This window comes from Phalacrocorax aristotelis, chromosome 7 (assembly GCF_949628215.1).
Source record: "Phalacrocorax aristotelis chromosome 7, bGulAri2.1, whole genome shotgun sequence".
Lineage (NCBI taxonomy): Eukaryota > Metazoa > Chordata > Aves > Suliformes > Phalacrocoracidae > Phalacrocorax > Phalacrocorax aristotelis.
Window position 1 is genome coordinate 4,973,010 of NC_134282.1, and position 13,841 is coordinate 4,986,850.

General features: G+C 51.2%; 1 protein-coding gene and 1 non-coding gene across 3 annotated transcripts in view; both read right to left on the reverse strand.

Moving 5' to 3' along the window:
* MYNN (myoneurin) overlaps positions 1–7,439 on the reverse strand; it is a 13,247-nt gene extending 5,808 nt beyond the window's left edge. For both annotated transcript variants that reach the window (XM_075098507.1, XM_075098506.1), the window contains exons 1-6: positions 7,320–7,439; positions 6,416–6,714; positions 3,653–4,455; positions 1,554–1,713; positions 693–871; positions 326–409 (exon numbers count right to left, since the gene is read on the reverse strand). In XM_075098507.1, coding sequence (XP_074954608.1) covers positions 326–409; positions 693–871; positions 1,554–1,713; positions 3,653–4,455; positions 6,416–6,681 — 1,492 coding nt within the window. In that variant the 5' untranslated portion in view covers positions 6,682–6,714; positions 7,320–7,439. The remainder of the gene's footprint in view (positions 1–325; positions 410–692; positions 872–1,553; positions 1,714–3,652; positions 4,456–6,415; positions 6,715–7,319) is intronic.
* A 400-nt stretch (positions 7,440–7,839) lies between these two features.
* On the reverse strand, positions 7,840–7,912 carry TRNAV-AAC (transfer RNA valine (anticodon AAC)). Its single transcript has one exon. It is a non-coding gene; the product is annotated as a tRNA-Val (tRNA).
* Between the last annotated feature and the right edge of the window lie 5,929 nt (positions 7,913–13,841).

Consider the following 13,841-nt stretch of genomic DNA (forward strand, 5'->3'; position numbering starts at 1 on the left):
CTCTTACTTTGTCTGTGTGTCCATACTCAGAATAAAATTGTTTCTAGAATAATAGATTAAAACGAAGCAAAAACCCCCAAACATTAGAAGTAAAGCCACGATCATACATCAGCACCTATGCTGTTACACAGATTTTAGTCTGAAAAGGCAATTAAACAAAATTTCACACATATTTTCTTTAAATTATGTTAACATAGAGATAGATAAATTAAGAAGCTCTGCTACTTTCAAGTACAGCACAATATGGTGTATTTTAAAGGCAAAAGGGTAAAGGTAGAATAGAATATTATTTATAGCGCAGGAAGCAGCCTGCCTGGAAACTGACCTGTATGGGACCGAAAATGTTTATTGAGCTCTCCAGAGGAAATAAAACTCTTTTCACAAATGCCACAGATATATGGCTTCTCTCCTAAAGGAAACAGGAGGAGTTTGTTATTCCAATACATAACCCAGAATACACATAAAGAACAAATCCAAACGAAACAGAGGTAACGCCCAATGGGAGAAAGAGCTCCCTACACTGGAGTCAAAGGTAACAAAACACGAGAAAGGAGCCGGGTGACAGCTCCAGGGGTAACTCCCGATCTACAGATCGTTAGACTGGGGTCGGTACCTGTCTCCAACCCCTCCACAGCTGGCAGTCTGCCCTTGCCAGGCCCATTCTGGTACCGCAGCGCTCTGTCTCCCCTCACCTGTATGTTTTCGGGAATGGGTGATGAGAGAACTTGAGACGGCAAAGGCTTTCCCACAACTGTCGCACACGTAAGGTTTCTCCCCCGTGTGGCGACGGACGTGGTAGGTGAGCGTGCTGGCCTGAGCAAACCGCTGCCCACACCGATCACACACGTAGGGCTTCTCGCCGCTGTGCTTCCTGCCAACGAACACAGACACCAGTGAGCTCCTGGCAGAAAGGGAAGCAACAGCACTTTATTCCCAAAGTTCCTTGTGCTGATGTTCTGCGAACTAAAAAAAAAACCATTCCTAACAAATATGAGTTCAGTTTGGAGTTGGCAGTTTCTCACGGAGTGAACATCACTGCCTGTTCACTCTGGGAATTGGCACATCCATGATTTCAATGGCAGCCAAATCGAACTACAGGCCCTGCACATGTAACGTGTGCCCCGAGGACTCAGCACGCTCTGCATATCATGCATGGAAAGATAAAATGATGATTCCTAACAAGGGAATGTAATTCCTGCTCCTGCCAAAACATGCAAAAAGACAGTGAATGGCAAGAACTGTTCTGCTTCACTCCCCATCAAGGAACTCTCTCCCCGTTGGTGCTACAAGCAGTTTAACACCAAACCAAACCCGCATCGTTGCTGTAAGGATACCAGCGCGCGTGCTGTAACTTTCATAAATTGCAAATTGCTTCCCTAAAGAGAAGTACGTCGGTGTAATTATTCTGTGATGCAGTGTGAGAGAAGACCCAAGAGAAAAGGATTAGAAGTGACCAAATTATGCAAACATGTAACACACACTCACACCGGAGTAAATTATTCTGTTTAAACAAACACCTGGATAGGCATTTGCAGGATCTCACTTTTGCCCACCTGGCATGAATCTTCAGATTGCTTGAAGTAGCGAACTGCAGATTGCAGACATCACATTTGTATGGTTTCTCTTCTCCGTGATGCATCCGGCTGTGGAACACCAACTGGCACTTCTGAGCAAAGCCTTTGTCGCATAGTTCACATTTGTATGGCTTCTCCCCTAGTGAAAAATAAAACCCTTGTGCTCTCTGCGTTTGCATACAAAAGCTTTGCAACCCATTACCTGACCAAAGTTCAAGTAACCGTTCTAAAACTGCTTACAGATAACACCTTGGAACATCCCATCATCAGCCCGCTGAAGTGGAATGCGCCAGGAATGCAGTGGATAACAGACTATTTTTGAACACCTTACCTTTAGTAGAAAAAGGATAATTAGTATTTTTAATTATGCCACTTTCCCCACGTTACTTTAAGAATGCTACTACTACATGTTCAGACTTTTTGCTGGTGATGTCTGTTCATGATTCTGAGTATCCAGGATGAGCCACCGGTAAATCATCTGCCTTTGCCAAACAGCAACGAGCCTTCAATGCACAGTCTAGTGCTCACTAATTTCTCGTTAGTGGCTGATGTGGGATGCTACAGGTACTTCTCTGAGTATTCATGTTTTCTTAGTAGTCAATAGTGGTCAATCCATCTCACACAGCGGATCGTGTGACTCCGCAGCCCTACATGACCGTACAGAAGAGCCTGCCTCTGCATTTCTACGGCAGTACACAACCAAACCAGGAACTCAACAATTCTTAAGTATATTGTGTACATAAAAACTTCAAAAATAAAAGTGTTAGACATCTAACCTGTCGTCTAGCAACCAACATAGTGAAATTCCATACCTCGTCACGCAAAAATTCTCAATACAACACCCTCAAAAGTAGAAAGCACAGCTGCCGTTCCTACCAGCACTGCCGTTCCTACCAGCAAACTGTCCCTGAACACTGCTCACATGCTCCATCTCGCACACGAATCTTTGGTTTGTCACTGGCTAACAACGTTTGAAATCCTCTCCCTCGGTTACTGAAGGAGCACGGCGTTCTCCTGCAGCTGCACCTCAACACCTCCTACTTCACCTCTTTCACGTCTTCGCAGCTTCCTGGAAAGAGCTCCACTGCTGGCCTCGGCTCAGAGTTTTCCAAAGGGGAAAAAGAGCGAAAGCAAACAATGTTTTTATCTGATTCACTGTTACTTCAGAATTCTGAATGCCAGCCACAAAAGGAAGAAAACTACATAACCCAGGTCCCTCTGCTGCTCCCTGGGCTAAGTACAGCAGCAAAGGCAATAGCAGGAGAGCAGCTACGCCGGATCAGCCTAAAGAACGAACTAACCCGGCATCAAGTCTTCCACCTCTAGGGAAGAACACACGAAAAGAGAAGCAAATACAGTGCTTCCCCCATACGTCTTCCTGGGCTCTGGCAATTTGCTCTTCATCATCTTTTTAAGTCAGCCACATTGTCTTAATGTTTAAGCATTCGTAACTGATTTCTCTTTGATGCTTTGTTCAGCAGCTCTTGATACAACACAAACTTCTGGTAATGCTACTAAATGAAGAGATTGTAACACCCTCATATGTTTCAGCTGCACATTTTACTAAATAAAATCCCAAATGCAGCCACCTCCCCTACCTTTTTTGAAGGCCCTATGGGTGAAGTTACCTACTTGTCACAAGATTCCTTTTTTCCCCGCAGTTCTGTTATCAAACATATATTAGGATTTGATGCTTAAAAAAAAAAACCCACAAACAATAGGAATTTCAATATCAAGTGCAGTGACCTTTTCAAGCTTTACTGGCAACAGTTTTTGGCACTCCATCCCGTTTAATCACTCTACAGAGTTACAGCACAGCCAGGTCTTCCCAGTCTTTCCAGAAATCAAGGTGCTCAGACCAATAAAGTCCTTTCTGGGTATTTAGACTATGATTTTTGTACTGAAAAACATCAAAACATTCCACGCTACCAGGATATGGATACTATCCCAGCACATGTCCTAGCAGCAGAGAAAACTTGTAGAGGAAGAAGTCAGAAAGCAAAGATCTTTTTAGTCCTGTATTCACGGGCTGCGATTACAGGTCTCCACAGTCCATGAAGACAAGGCCAACGGCTTACCTGTGTGAGTTCTTACATGAGTTTTCAGCTGATTGCACTGGGTGAATGCCTTCCCACAGAGCTGACACACGTATGGTTTCACTCCTTTGTGTATTCTCATGTGTCGGCGGAGGCTGCTGGCTTCCGAAAAGACTTTTCCACACGTGTTGCACACCGGCTTAGCTTTGGAGTACTTCTGGTCAAGCTCTTCCCCGGAACTCTCCAACTGGTAAGCGTTCTTTTCGCTGGTGATGTTAGACATACAGTGCTCCTTCAGTGCACAGCTTTGCTGAGGCTTCCCCCGTTTCTGTTTTGCTGCAATAGTCTGAACTAGGATATCCTGCGCCGCCAGCGTTTCGCTTTCCACTACAGACGCCAGCTGCAGTTCAGAGTTATCGCTGCCCTGGGCAGCCTGTTCCGTTATCTGGGTGGCCAGCTTATTTGCATCTAAAAACATCTCAATGGATGCGTTCTCCGTCACGTCGTTCTGATATTGTACGGATTTATTCTGGACGCTTTTGGGGGAGCTGAAATTCTTCTTTCGCTTTTTGGTTTGAGGAGATTTCTTTTCCAAAGTGGCTTTTTTTGCCTGTGGTTGAACCAACTCTGCAGAAGGAGCATCTGCTTTCTCCCGGTTATTGTAGTCTCGGAGAGTCAGAAGGCAAGTCTGCTGATTCATTTCAACATTTCCAGTGATACTAGATGTCTCTGTAGAAGAGGGATTAGCAATAAAAGCAAAGTCTTCCATCTTGATTTTGCATTTAGTGACCACTTCTTCCACTTTGAGATAGTCGGCAGCCTGGTGAATTTCTTTAACATTCCAGCTGCAAGAAAACAAGACTTGGGTGACAATATTCTGGACAAAGCAAGCATTTGTTCCGTACCAGCTGGATCAAATACAGACGGCACAGCTACAGACAAGTTACACTGTCAGAAAGCGTAACTTTGCGAACACGCACAGCAAGACCTGATCTCTTAGTGCTGCAGTGCCATAAGACACTTAGTATGACACTGGCTCCCGATCTGCCGGCCCATGCCTGGTGGGGTCTGCAGGTCCACAGAACCAAGCATTTTGCTCTCCGCTACAGACCTTTTGTAGAATTTTAAGCTAAAATTCCAGTTCTAAGGTGGTGAGGCTAGACACAGGGTTGTCGGTCCAAAAAGCTCAGAAATCACAGCACGAAGGGATAAAACACTGGAGAATAAAAATGCATAAGTTATCACTCTATAATCCTTCTGCCCAAAAGCCTTACGTAATTTGCAAGCAGCACATTTGCCTCAGCGTTTCTGTGAGGCGGGTATTAATCTTGTTTTATAAAACGATTTGCAGACAGTCTTGATTCTGTATCAGCTGCTCACAGACAACATGAACACCAAGAAAGTCCTCATTAAACTACTACGCTCTATTTTCGGTTCCTGCAACGGAGGCCTTGATGGTTTAGAAAAAATTGGTCCAGAAAAGGTGGCAATATGTACCATCAATCCATTTATGGATTTACAGCACTTTAAAGAGAGATGGTTGGGATGGTGTTGTTTACCATCAATCTATTGCACAGTAAATGTAATTAAACAGTTAGTAATTAGGCCCAGTTACTCTCTGTACATGAATAAAAGTGTTTTAGTACTGTGTATGACACCAGCCCTGAGTTCAAAGCACGCCCTCCCGGTGTCACCCATGCACCCACCAGCACAGAAGACAACAGAATTCGCAGACAGTTGCAGCAGCAGCCCAGAGGGATACAGAACAAGATGATGGGTGTACAGGGCAGACCCACAGGCGTCATCTTCTGTCAAATAGCTCTCCCTGGGTAAGAACTGTACTTTCACCTTCCTATTCCTTCAGGGATCTCAACTGCTCAGAATGAATCCAGAAACCCTCCCGCTGCAGTCCCAGGTGGACACCAAGAATGCTGCACGCTCCTGCTCATATGGAATTTGCAAAGTGTCCACCGTTAGTTTCACAGCTCTGCTCCTGCTAACACTTGCAGCTAATTTAAAAAACAAAAAAAACCACCCAAAACCAACAAACACCACCCCAAATATACGTACTTGAAGTATCAGATATGAGTTTTCAGATGCCAACAGCAACACAGCTTTTTTAAAATGCATTTAACACCAGACATTGAGAAAAGAGTTAAAATCCTGGCCTACATACTCCTAAGTAGTCACACTTCTCTCATGAGGGATAATCCCTTTCTTTCCCAGAAAGAAAAGCACTGCAAAGAATCCTCGCTGCACATGGAGCAACACAGCGGGCACAAAACCAAGACAGTAAAGGGGGAAAACACTTTTCCTGTGACTCCTTTTGGACGCTGTGACGTATGATTTTAAGTAACAGATCATGCAAATTCTAACAAACTACTATTTTTTTTTTAAATCATGCCTATCCTTGCGCATTCCTCAGGCTTTAGTTTCTACTGTACATACAGTTTCTATGTGTTCTCTCAAAAAACGGACTTCTATAATGCAACTTCAGAAAGAACACACTTAGCCTTCCCTCTCCCGGTAATTGCATCAGACTGTCAATCCCTTCCAATCCAGACAGAAAGACTCGGAGAGTGAAACTATCCATCAGTGAAATATCAGACAACAATACTGATTTGGCATGTACCATGTGGTGTTTTAAAAACATACAAACAGGCGATCTTCAATGTGTTAATACGCATCGTACCCACTGCTATTTTTTCTTCCAGAACTTACAACAAAGAACAAAAAACCCAGCACTGCCTTAACACAAAGTTTATTTCCCTATTTTCCTTCCCCCTTTAATATAGCATATGTTACCTGTCAAGGTTTAAATTTCCCGTATAAATAAATTCCAGGAGTTTTTGGAATCCATCAGCTTTCACTTGAGTCTGATCCAAAACAACATTGTTGTCGGACGTGTCTCTGTAAAACGCACCGAAGTACTCGCTGAAAGAGGCAAGCACATTTCTGTGTGCTTTGAACTGGAACTCCCCGATAACCACGGTGCAGTCACAAAGAAAGCCGGCCTCTCGCTGCTTGTTCAGTCTCTCTAAAAGGTGCTCACAGTGATGGGAATACTGCATTTTGGTAACGAGCTGCAGCCTCTTCGTTACGATCTAGGAAAGCAAAAAAAACCTGATATACATGCAAGATTTAACTTTGTTTCCCCCCTAGCAGGGTAAGTTAACGACTACAAAAGCCTCAGCACTCGAATCCCACAGAACGGGTTGTGTAGCGGCGCTTTTGTAGGAGGTACAGCGAGATGGGTGGATCCGTCTGAACTTGGGGAGCTGCTAATTTTAGAGGCAGAGCGAGGGGCAGAGGGCACCGACGCGCAACTCCCCACCCGGATCAGAGGATTAGCTCGCCTAAGCCTACGAGCTGTCACGTCAAAACCGGGCTCCGAGGAGCGCCTTGCAGGGACGAGCAGCCGGGCCCGGAGGGCGCTCAGGTGGCCACCCCGGGGGCACAGCTCCGCTTCGCGGGGGCCGGGCAGGGGCCGACCCGGGTGCGGGGAGTCCCCGGCGGCCACGGGCGCCCCGGGACGGGAAGGGACGGGAGGGGACGGGAGCGATCCCGCAGCGCCCGCCACCCCCGCCGCGGCCTCCCCCGGGCCCGGGCCCGCCACCCCTATGTCGCCCCGGCGCTGCCCGCCCGCCCCGCAGGCCGCCGCGGCCTCCCCTGCGCCGGCAGGAGGAGAGGAGCGGCAGCGGCCACGCACCTGCGGCGGGGACGGGACGGGACCGGACGGGATGAGGAGGAAGGAAGAAGCGTCCTCGCCTCAGGCCGCCATGTTCTGATGACGCCCTGCGCGCCGCTTCCGGGATGAGACTTCCGGTGCCCCGCTCCCGGGGGGCGGCTCGGGGTTGGGGGGCAGCGGTGGCACGGGAGGCGGAGCGTGAACGGGCCGGCGATCCGCTCCGCCGCGGGGAACGGGCAGGGCCGGGCCACGAACGGCGCCCCGGGTAGCTCGTGGAGGCGCGGACTACATCTCCCATGACGCAGCGCGCGGCGGCAGGGCCGGCCGTTGGCGTGGCGGGGCACTGTGCATGCCGGGAGATGTAGTCGCGCTCGGCGGGGAGCGGGGAGGTCGCCGCGCCGCGTTACCCCGAGTCCCGTTACACCAGCGGCGGGCGGGAGTGATGTCACGGAGCTCCCGTGGCGTGGGTCCTCGCCCCGCACCCCGGGTAGTGAATAAAAACGAGTTTGAGGGGGGAAGGAAAAAAGCCGCTCACGGCCGGTGTTTCCGCCCGGTTTCGAACCGGGGACCTTTCGCGTGTTAGGCGAACGTGATAACCACTACACTACGGAAACGCCGCTTAGCGGTGTTTTTTCCGGCGGCCCTGCTAATGGCGTATCGCCCCGCTCCGGCCTTCTGGCGTCAGTCCTGCGTCACGGCGGCGCCCGAAGCGCCGGGCTGACGCCAGGACCGGCCTCCCCGCAGAGCCGCGGCCTGGCCGTGCCGGCAGCCCCCCCGAATGCCCCCGGGCGGCCCCCGCGGGGTTGTCCCCCACTGCCCCCCTCCACACCCGCCGGGAAGAACAGCAGTGGTGCAGCCGAGAAACCTTAGTGTTACGATCTTCCCTTGGATGCTCTAATTGATTCTCAACACACCTGTCAATAAAAAGCCGCATCACTGGTCGATATTTCACACCAAAGTGTCACCCTGAAACACTTATCGCTTACGATGCCAAATCTACCTCCTGCTGTGGTTACAGCGGCCGGAAGGACTTTGGGACTGAAGCACAGACAGGGAGAAAGAGACCAACAAAAGGAGCTGAAAATCCCAGGGAAAGGAGAGGGGCAGAGCGCGACAAAGATCTTTCCGTGCTGGCAAACGCAGGTGGGATGAGCGGGACGCACCAGGCAGGGTTGCAGAGGAGAGATGTAAAGCACCGTGGATCCTGCGGGGACAAAGCAGGGCGGTTTATCAGAAATCGGAATGAGATAGCCCCAGCCAAAGAGGAGGAAGAGAGCGGGTTGGCACTGCCAGCCTCGCAGGGCAGCAGCACAACAAAGAGCCGGCGAGAGCGGGCGGGCAAGCCGGGAGCTGAACGCAGAGTGTGCTACACCAGGCTGCGTCTCTTCTGCAGGCCTCTCGCTCCAGCTGGAGCTTGGAGAATGAGGAAGTGACTAATCCCCCTGGATTTTCTAGTACGCCAGGCATTGAAATGCCTGATCTTGATCTGGATCTGGATCTCCTGATCTGGAGCTATAGAAGGGAACTTAGCTTTGCCATCCTTTGCAAAGGGAAACGCAAGTCAGACCCCAAACGGTGGGAGGAGGAGCAAGAAAAGCCAAGAGAAATGACTGAGGAAAGGCTCCAGAAGAAAGCAGTGGCAGGGAAGGGAAATAGGGAGCAGGAGAAAGTTGGAAGCGAGCAGCGACGATGTTCTGTTGAGTTTGGCAGCGGCAGCTGCAAGATTTCTTAACACTGCTGCTGTCGTGCAGACGTTTCTAATAGCTGCAAGGACGTGCGCATAAAGAGGTGCCACAAAAGAGCATTCGAGAAAAAAACTGAGCATCCTTACTAGCTCTTTTCACGCTTGCAACATCTCTCAGGTCCATGTGGAAGGACACGTGTGGGAATGCGCTTGTGTTCGTAGCGGCACAGCACGATCACAAGATCCGTTGTGCGCAACTGAAGCAGCCGGTGTGAAAAGGCTGACATTGCAGCCACATCTCTGCCCGCTCGCCTGTTGTATTAATGGCACCTGTTTTGTTCCTGCCAGGTCTCCAGCGGTCCCCGAGGTTTAAATGTTAATAACTGTAAATAAACTAATAAAACCCAAAATACAAATTAACTAATGAATATGTATTATGACTGATATAACAATATGTTCAGGCACAGCTTGACAACCACCATTAGAGAAGGAAGGTCCTATTTAGGTAACATGCTATAACCTTCTCCGAGGAGCTGAATGGTCTCAGCTCTCGCAGCTGATGAAGTCACCTGGCCTGCGAAAAGGCTGAATCTCTTTCCAGTGTTTCTTCAAAACAACACGCATAAATTAAACATACATGAAGTACTTTTTCCTAACGTCCTTTACCTGGGAGGTCCCCAGACAGACTACCTGGACTGAGGGGAGACGCTGGTGTTGCCATGAAGACTGGGGTGGAAGAGTACTTGTCCAGTGCCGCTGTGTTTTGTTTGATTCCTGGAGGGACCCAGAAAAGTGTGGGGCTGTCACATCCGGGGGAGGTAGGGAGGCTGTGTGGAAGCACGTCTGTGACAATGATGTGAAGATGAACAGTAGCGAGCAGACAGTGATTCTGACTGAGGCAGTGCTTCACCCGCTGGTTAGCCGAGAAGAAATGGCAGAGCTCTTCCCCGAGCACGCTGAGGTACCGGCGATGTGTGTATCCAGGCTGTGCTCACCCTCTGCGCTTCAGGTCTCAGCGCAGGCTCTGTGATGGACTCCGGTTACAGTGGCACCCAGAGCTACTGATCTTTGAAGGCTACTGTTTGCCCCGTGGTGTTCTCCGGCTTGTCCTGGACAGCTGTGATCTCACAGAGCTTCACAAGTCACCAAGGCTGAGGGGCTGCTTGTACAAGGCATAAAAGAAACAATTATGTGGGCCTGAGCCTCGAGGAAGAGATGACTAAGAGCCCTAGTGAGGTGGAAAAAACTTACCACCTGGCCATGAAATTCTGCTTCAAGAAACAAAGGTTTTGTTGGCCTGAAACCCTCTTTTCCCCTCCTAGTGCTGGCATAGAGTCCCCAGGGATTGACACGCTCTGCTCCAGTTCTATCATGAATGAATCATCACCACAATGTTGGCATAAGGACTTACTTCCACTCCAGTCCTTTCTGGTCATTTCAGCCTCTTCCCTGGAATTAAGCTGAACGCTTAAACAGGGAGATAGTCTGCATGGTCCCAGGTGGTGTTAAGGTAGAAGTCAGTGCTACTCCTGGTAGGAAGTTTTCAGTTTGGCCAGAAGGCTCCTTGCTTCCCTGAGTGCCCTCCAGTTGATGCAGAGTACCGTGACAGGGTACAGGGAGGCTGAGACTAACAGGGTGCACAGAAAATGTTTCTAAAGTACATGCAATTTTATAACAAATTTTACTTAATGCTTCATAGAAAAGAACCTGACATTACAGCTACCTGGAAGCTAGCTGCTAAGGGGAAGTCTGTGCCTTTGGAAAGTCCAATAAAAATCATGTCTGGCATGCTTAATTCCTTCTTAGTCCACGGCTATGTCTTTCTGAGTAGGTGAGGAGGTTCTTTAGCAGGACAATGCTGTACGGTATGCCTACAACTAAATTTAGAAAGATGGAGAGCTCTATGCTATTGCTTCATACTCCGTTGTACCTGCAAAACCATGCAGCCTTGAAAACGCCTTGCTTCTCCCTGGAAATCTCAGGGTCAAAAAGCAAACATGCCTAGGCTGTTCTGAGGAAGATGACGCAGCAGGGGCGAGGCAACCGGCGCCCGAGGCAAGCGCACCGGGGAGCAGGAACCCTGCACCGGGACAACATGCACACCTTCACAAAGAGAGGTGGTGGAAGAGCTGAATGCGCTTTTCCAAGAGAGCATGGGGTGTTGGTGCAGCCCCGCTTTGGGGGCACTGTGTGTGTGTGGGGGGTCTGGGCCTGGTCTGACCCAGGGGTCCTCGACTGAGGCGGGTAGGGCCTGAACGCGGTCCCGGGCCCTAAATCCAGCCGCCAGGCCCCGAATGCCGGCCCTAGATCTCAAGCACCAGACCCTAAATCCCGACTCTAAACCCTAAACCCGGCCCAGGCGCGGCTCAGGCTCCAGGGGCGGGGCAGGGGGCGGAGAGGGGAGGGCACGGCCAGGCGCGCGCCCGGTGAGCACGTGGTGCGGCCGGCGGACGAATGGCCCGAGCTTTCCAAACTCCCGCCACTCTCTCGCTACCGCCCCCTCTCCCCGCCGCGACCAATGGCGGAGGAGGAGGGTGCCCATCCGACCAATGGGGGCGCGGCGGGCGTGGCCTAGAGGCTTTAAGAAGGCGGTCGGGGGCGCCCCCAAGTCGCGTGGCGGGTGGGGAGGCCCTGCAATGACTAACCCTAATGGCTGCCGCTGCGCTCCCCGCGCCCGTCCGCTGTTTTACTCGCTGACTTTCAGCGGACGAGGGGAGTAGCCCGGGGGTGGGGGTGGGGGAAAGAAGGGGGTCTGCCATTAAAAAAAAACGTCAGCGAGGGGGGCTCCTCACCCAGGCCCGCCCTGGGGTCCTCGTGTCCCGTCGTGTGTCTCCCCCGCACCCGGGGACCCGCCGCGGAGGTTCCCGCCGCCGCCGCCCGACCCCCCAGGAGGCCGCGGTCGGCCGGCTCCCCGCCACTGCCGCCGCGAAGAGCTCGTCTCTGTCAGCCTCGGCGGCGGCGACCGGGAACGGAGGGAGGCGCCCCCGCGCCCGCGGGGGACCCCAGCAGAGCAAAACGGGAGCGGCGCCGCCGGGATAAACCCGCCGCGCTTCCCTCAGCCGTGGGGCGCGCGCGGCCGGCGCCGCTCCGACACGCGCCGCGCGACCCCGCCGGCTCGCGCTTCCCGCCGGTGGGGGCTCGCGGCGGACCCTCCCCTCCCCCCAGTCCCCACTTTCCCTCACGCCGCCGTGAGGCGGCCCCGGCCCCGCTGAGGCGGGCGGGCGTCGGGGTCGGGGTGCGGGCGCGGGCCCGAGCGGCCCCAGCCGGGGAATGGGGACCGCGGGGGTTAAACCGACACTACCGGAGGCCTCAAAATGTCAGTCCCAGCCGAGATTTGTTTCGGGTTCCCCCCCCACACTCCATCCCTGCCAGGGTACGGGCGGTGGGAGGGCTGGGCTGCCCTGATCTTATCTGGGAGAGAGCCCTGCGGCGATGGAAACTTCGAAACGTTGAATTTTACTCATCGGTTTTAGAAGCAGGGAGCTGAATTTGCAAAAATACCCCATGCAAGTCTCCAAGTACTGGGACCCGGCGACAAATATTTTGCTGAGGTGTGGAAGAGGAGGAGGGGGCTTTGGCCCTGCCGTGCAGCAAACCCGCCCGCCCGCCCCACGCATGCCGCAGCTCCGTCTCCTTGAAGAAACAGGGCGGAGATCCCATCCCGCGCCGCTCACCGTCGTGGAAACGGGCTGTACGGTTACCTCTGCCGCAAGTCCTGACCGTAGGCCAAACCTTTCCCGTGCTTCCGTAGCCAGTACCAGCCGCTGAGAGATAATATACCAGAAGCGCAGGCACGCGTGTGCGCGCCGTGTGCGATGGCAGCCGAGTGCCTGCCGCTGCCCCACCGCAGCTCTCGCCTCGCCGGGAGACAAACATGGCCCTAGAAACTGGGCTTGGGCATGACTCAACGCTCACATTTTACCAACCCTTCAATGATTTCCTGAGCGTTTGACCAGTGCCATCTTGTGGCCTTCTTTTTTTTTTTTTTTTCCCCTCAATCCACAGAAGGTGAGAGTTAACTCAGGTACTTGGTTTTTAAAATTCTCTTTGAAGGAAACCTCCTGTCATTAGAATACGTGGAAATGGTGGAGCCTGACATCACGCATGTGAGGATGTGTAGGTCCTTTCCAGTAGTGGAATCTGAACGTCGCTTAAACCCAATCTAGCTAAAATTAGTGCTGGCTCTGCCACTGGCAATGATCTTCCCTGCTTCAAAGTAACTTCTGTGTTTTCATCGTTTTATCTCGTTTCTGGGCAACAGCTTTCACTTAGCATCAAATACTTCATTTCTGACTTGCAACTAAACATGCAAAGCAAGATATTTAATGTGCTTAGTAGATTATTTTTTCAACTGAAACTCTCCTTGTCTTACAAGTGTCTTGTTTCCCTGAGAAGAGTCTTGTTTCCTAAATATATCTGTTCCTGTGGCATTTACAATAGGATTTTTTTCCCCCGCTGTCACTTCTGAAAGAGGCGAAAAGCTTAAACTGCCAAGTTTCTGTACGCATGAAAAAGTGTACGCTCTGGAGATTCATGTGTCAGAGAAAAAATGTTTAGAAACTGAGAACGTGGTCTACTTTTGTTTCTATTTATTTGTGGTAGCAAGGAAAACTTTGTGCAATATGGTATTGTTGTAGAGACTACAACAAAGGTAGCTGTTGTTGCTACAGCTTGCTGCTGTTTCTCAACAGCCTGCAGCTGCCTTCCCTGCCCCAGTGGAACAGTCCGAAAAATGGGCCACTGTGGCATTTTGGGGATCAAAAGAGAAGTTCTCAGCAATTTCTTCCCAGAAGAGCTTAAAACCGTTTGCAAGTGGCAGCTGCCTCGGTGTGTCAAGGGAATCTCCTCTAAGCAGAACC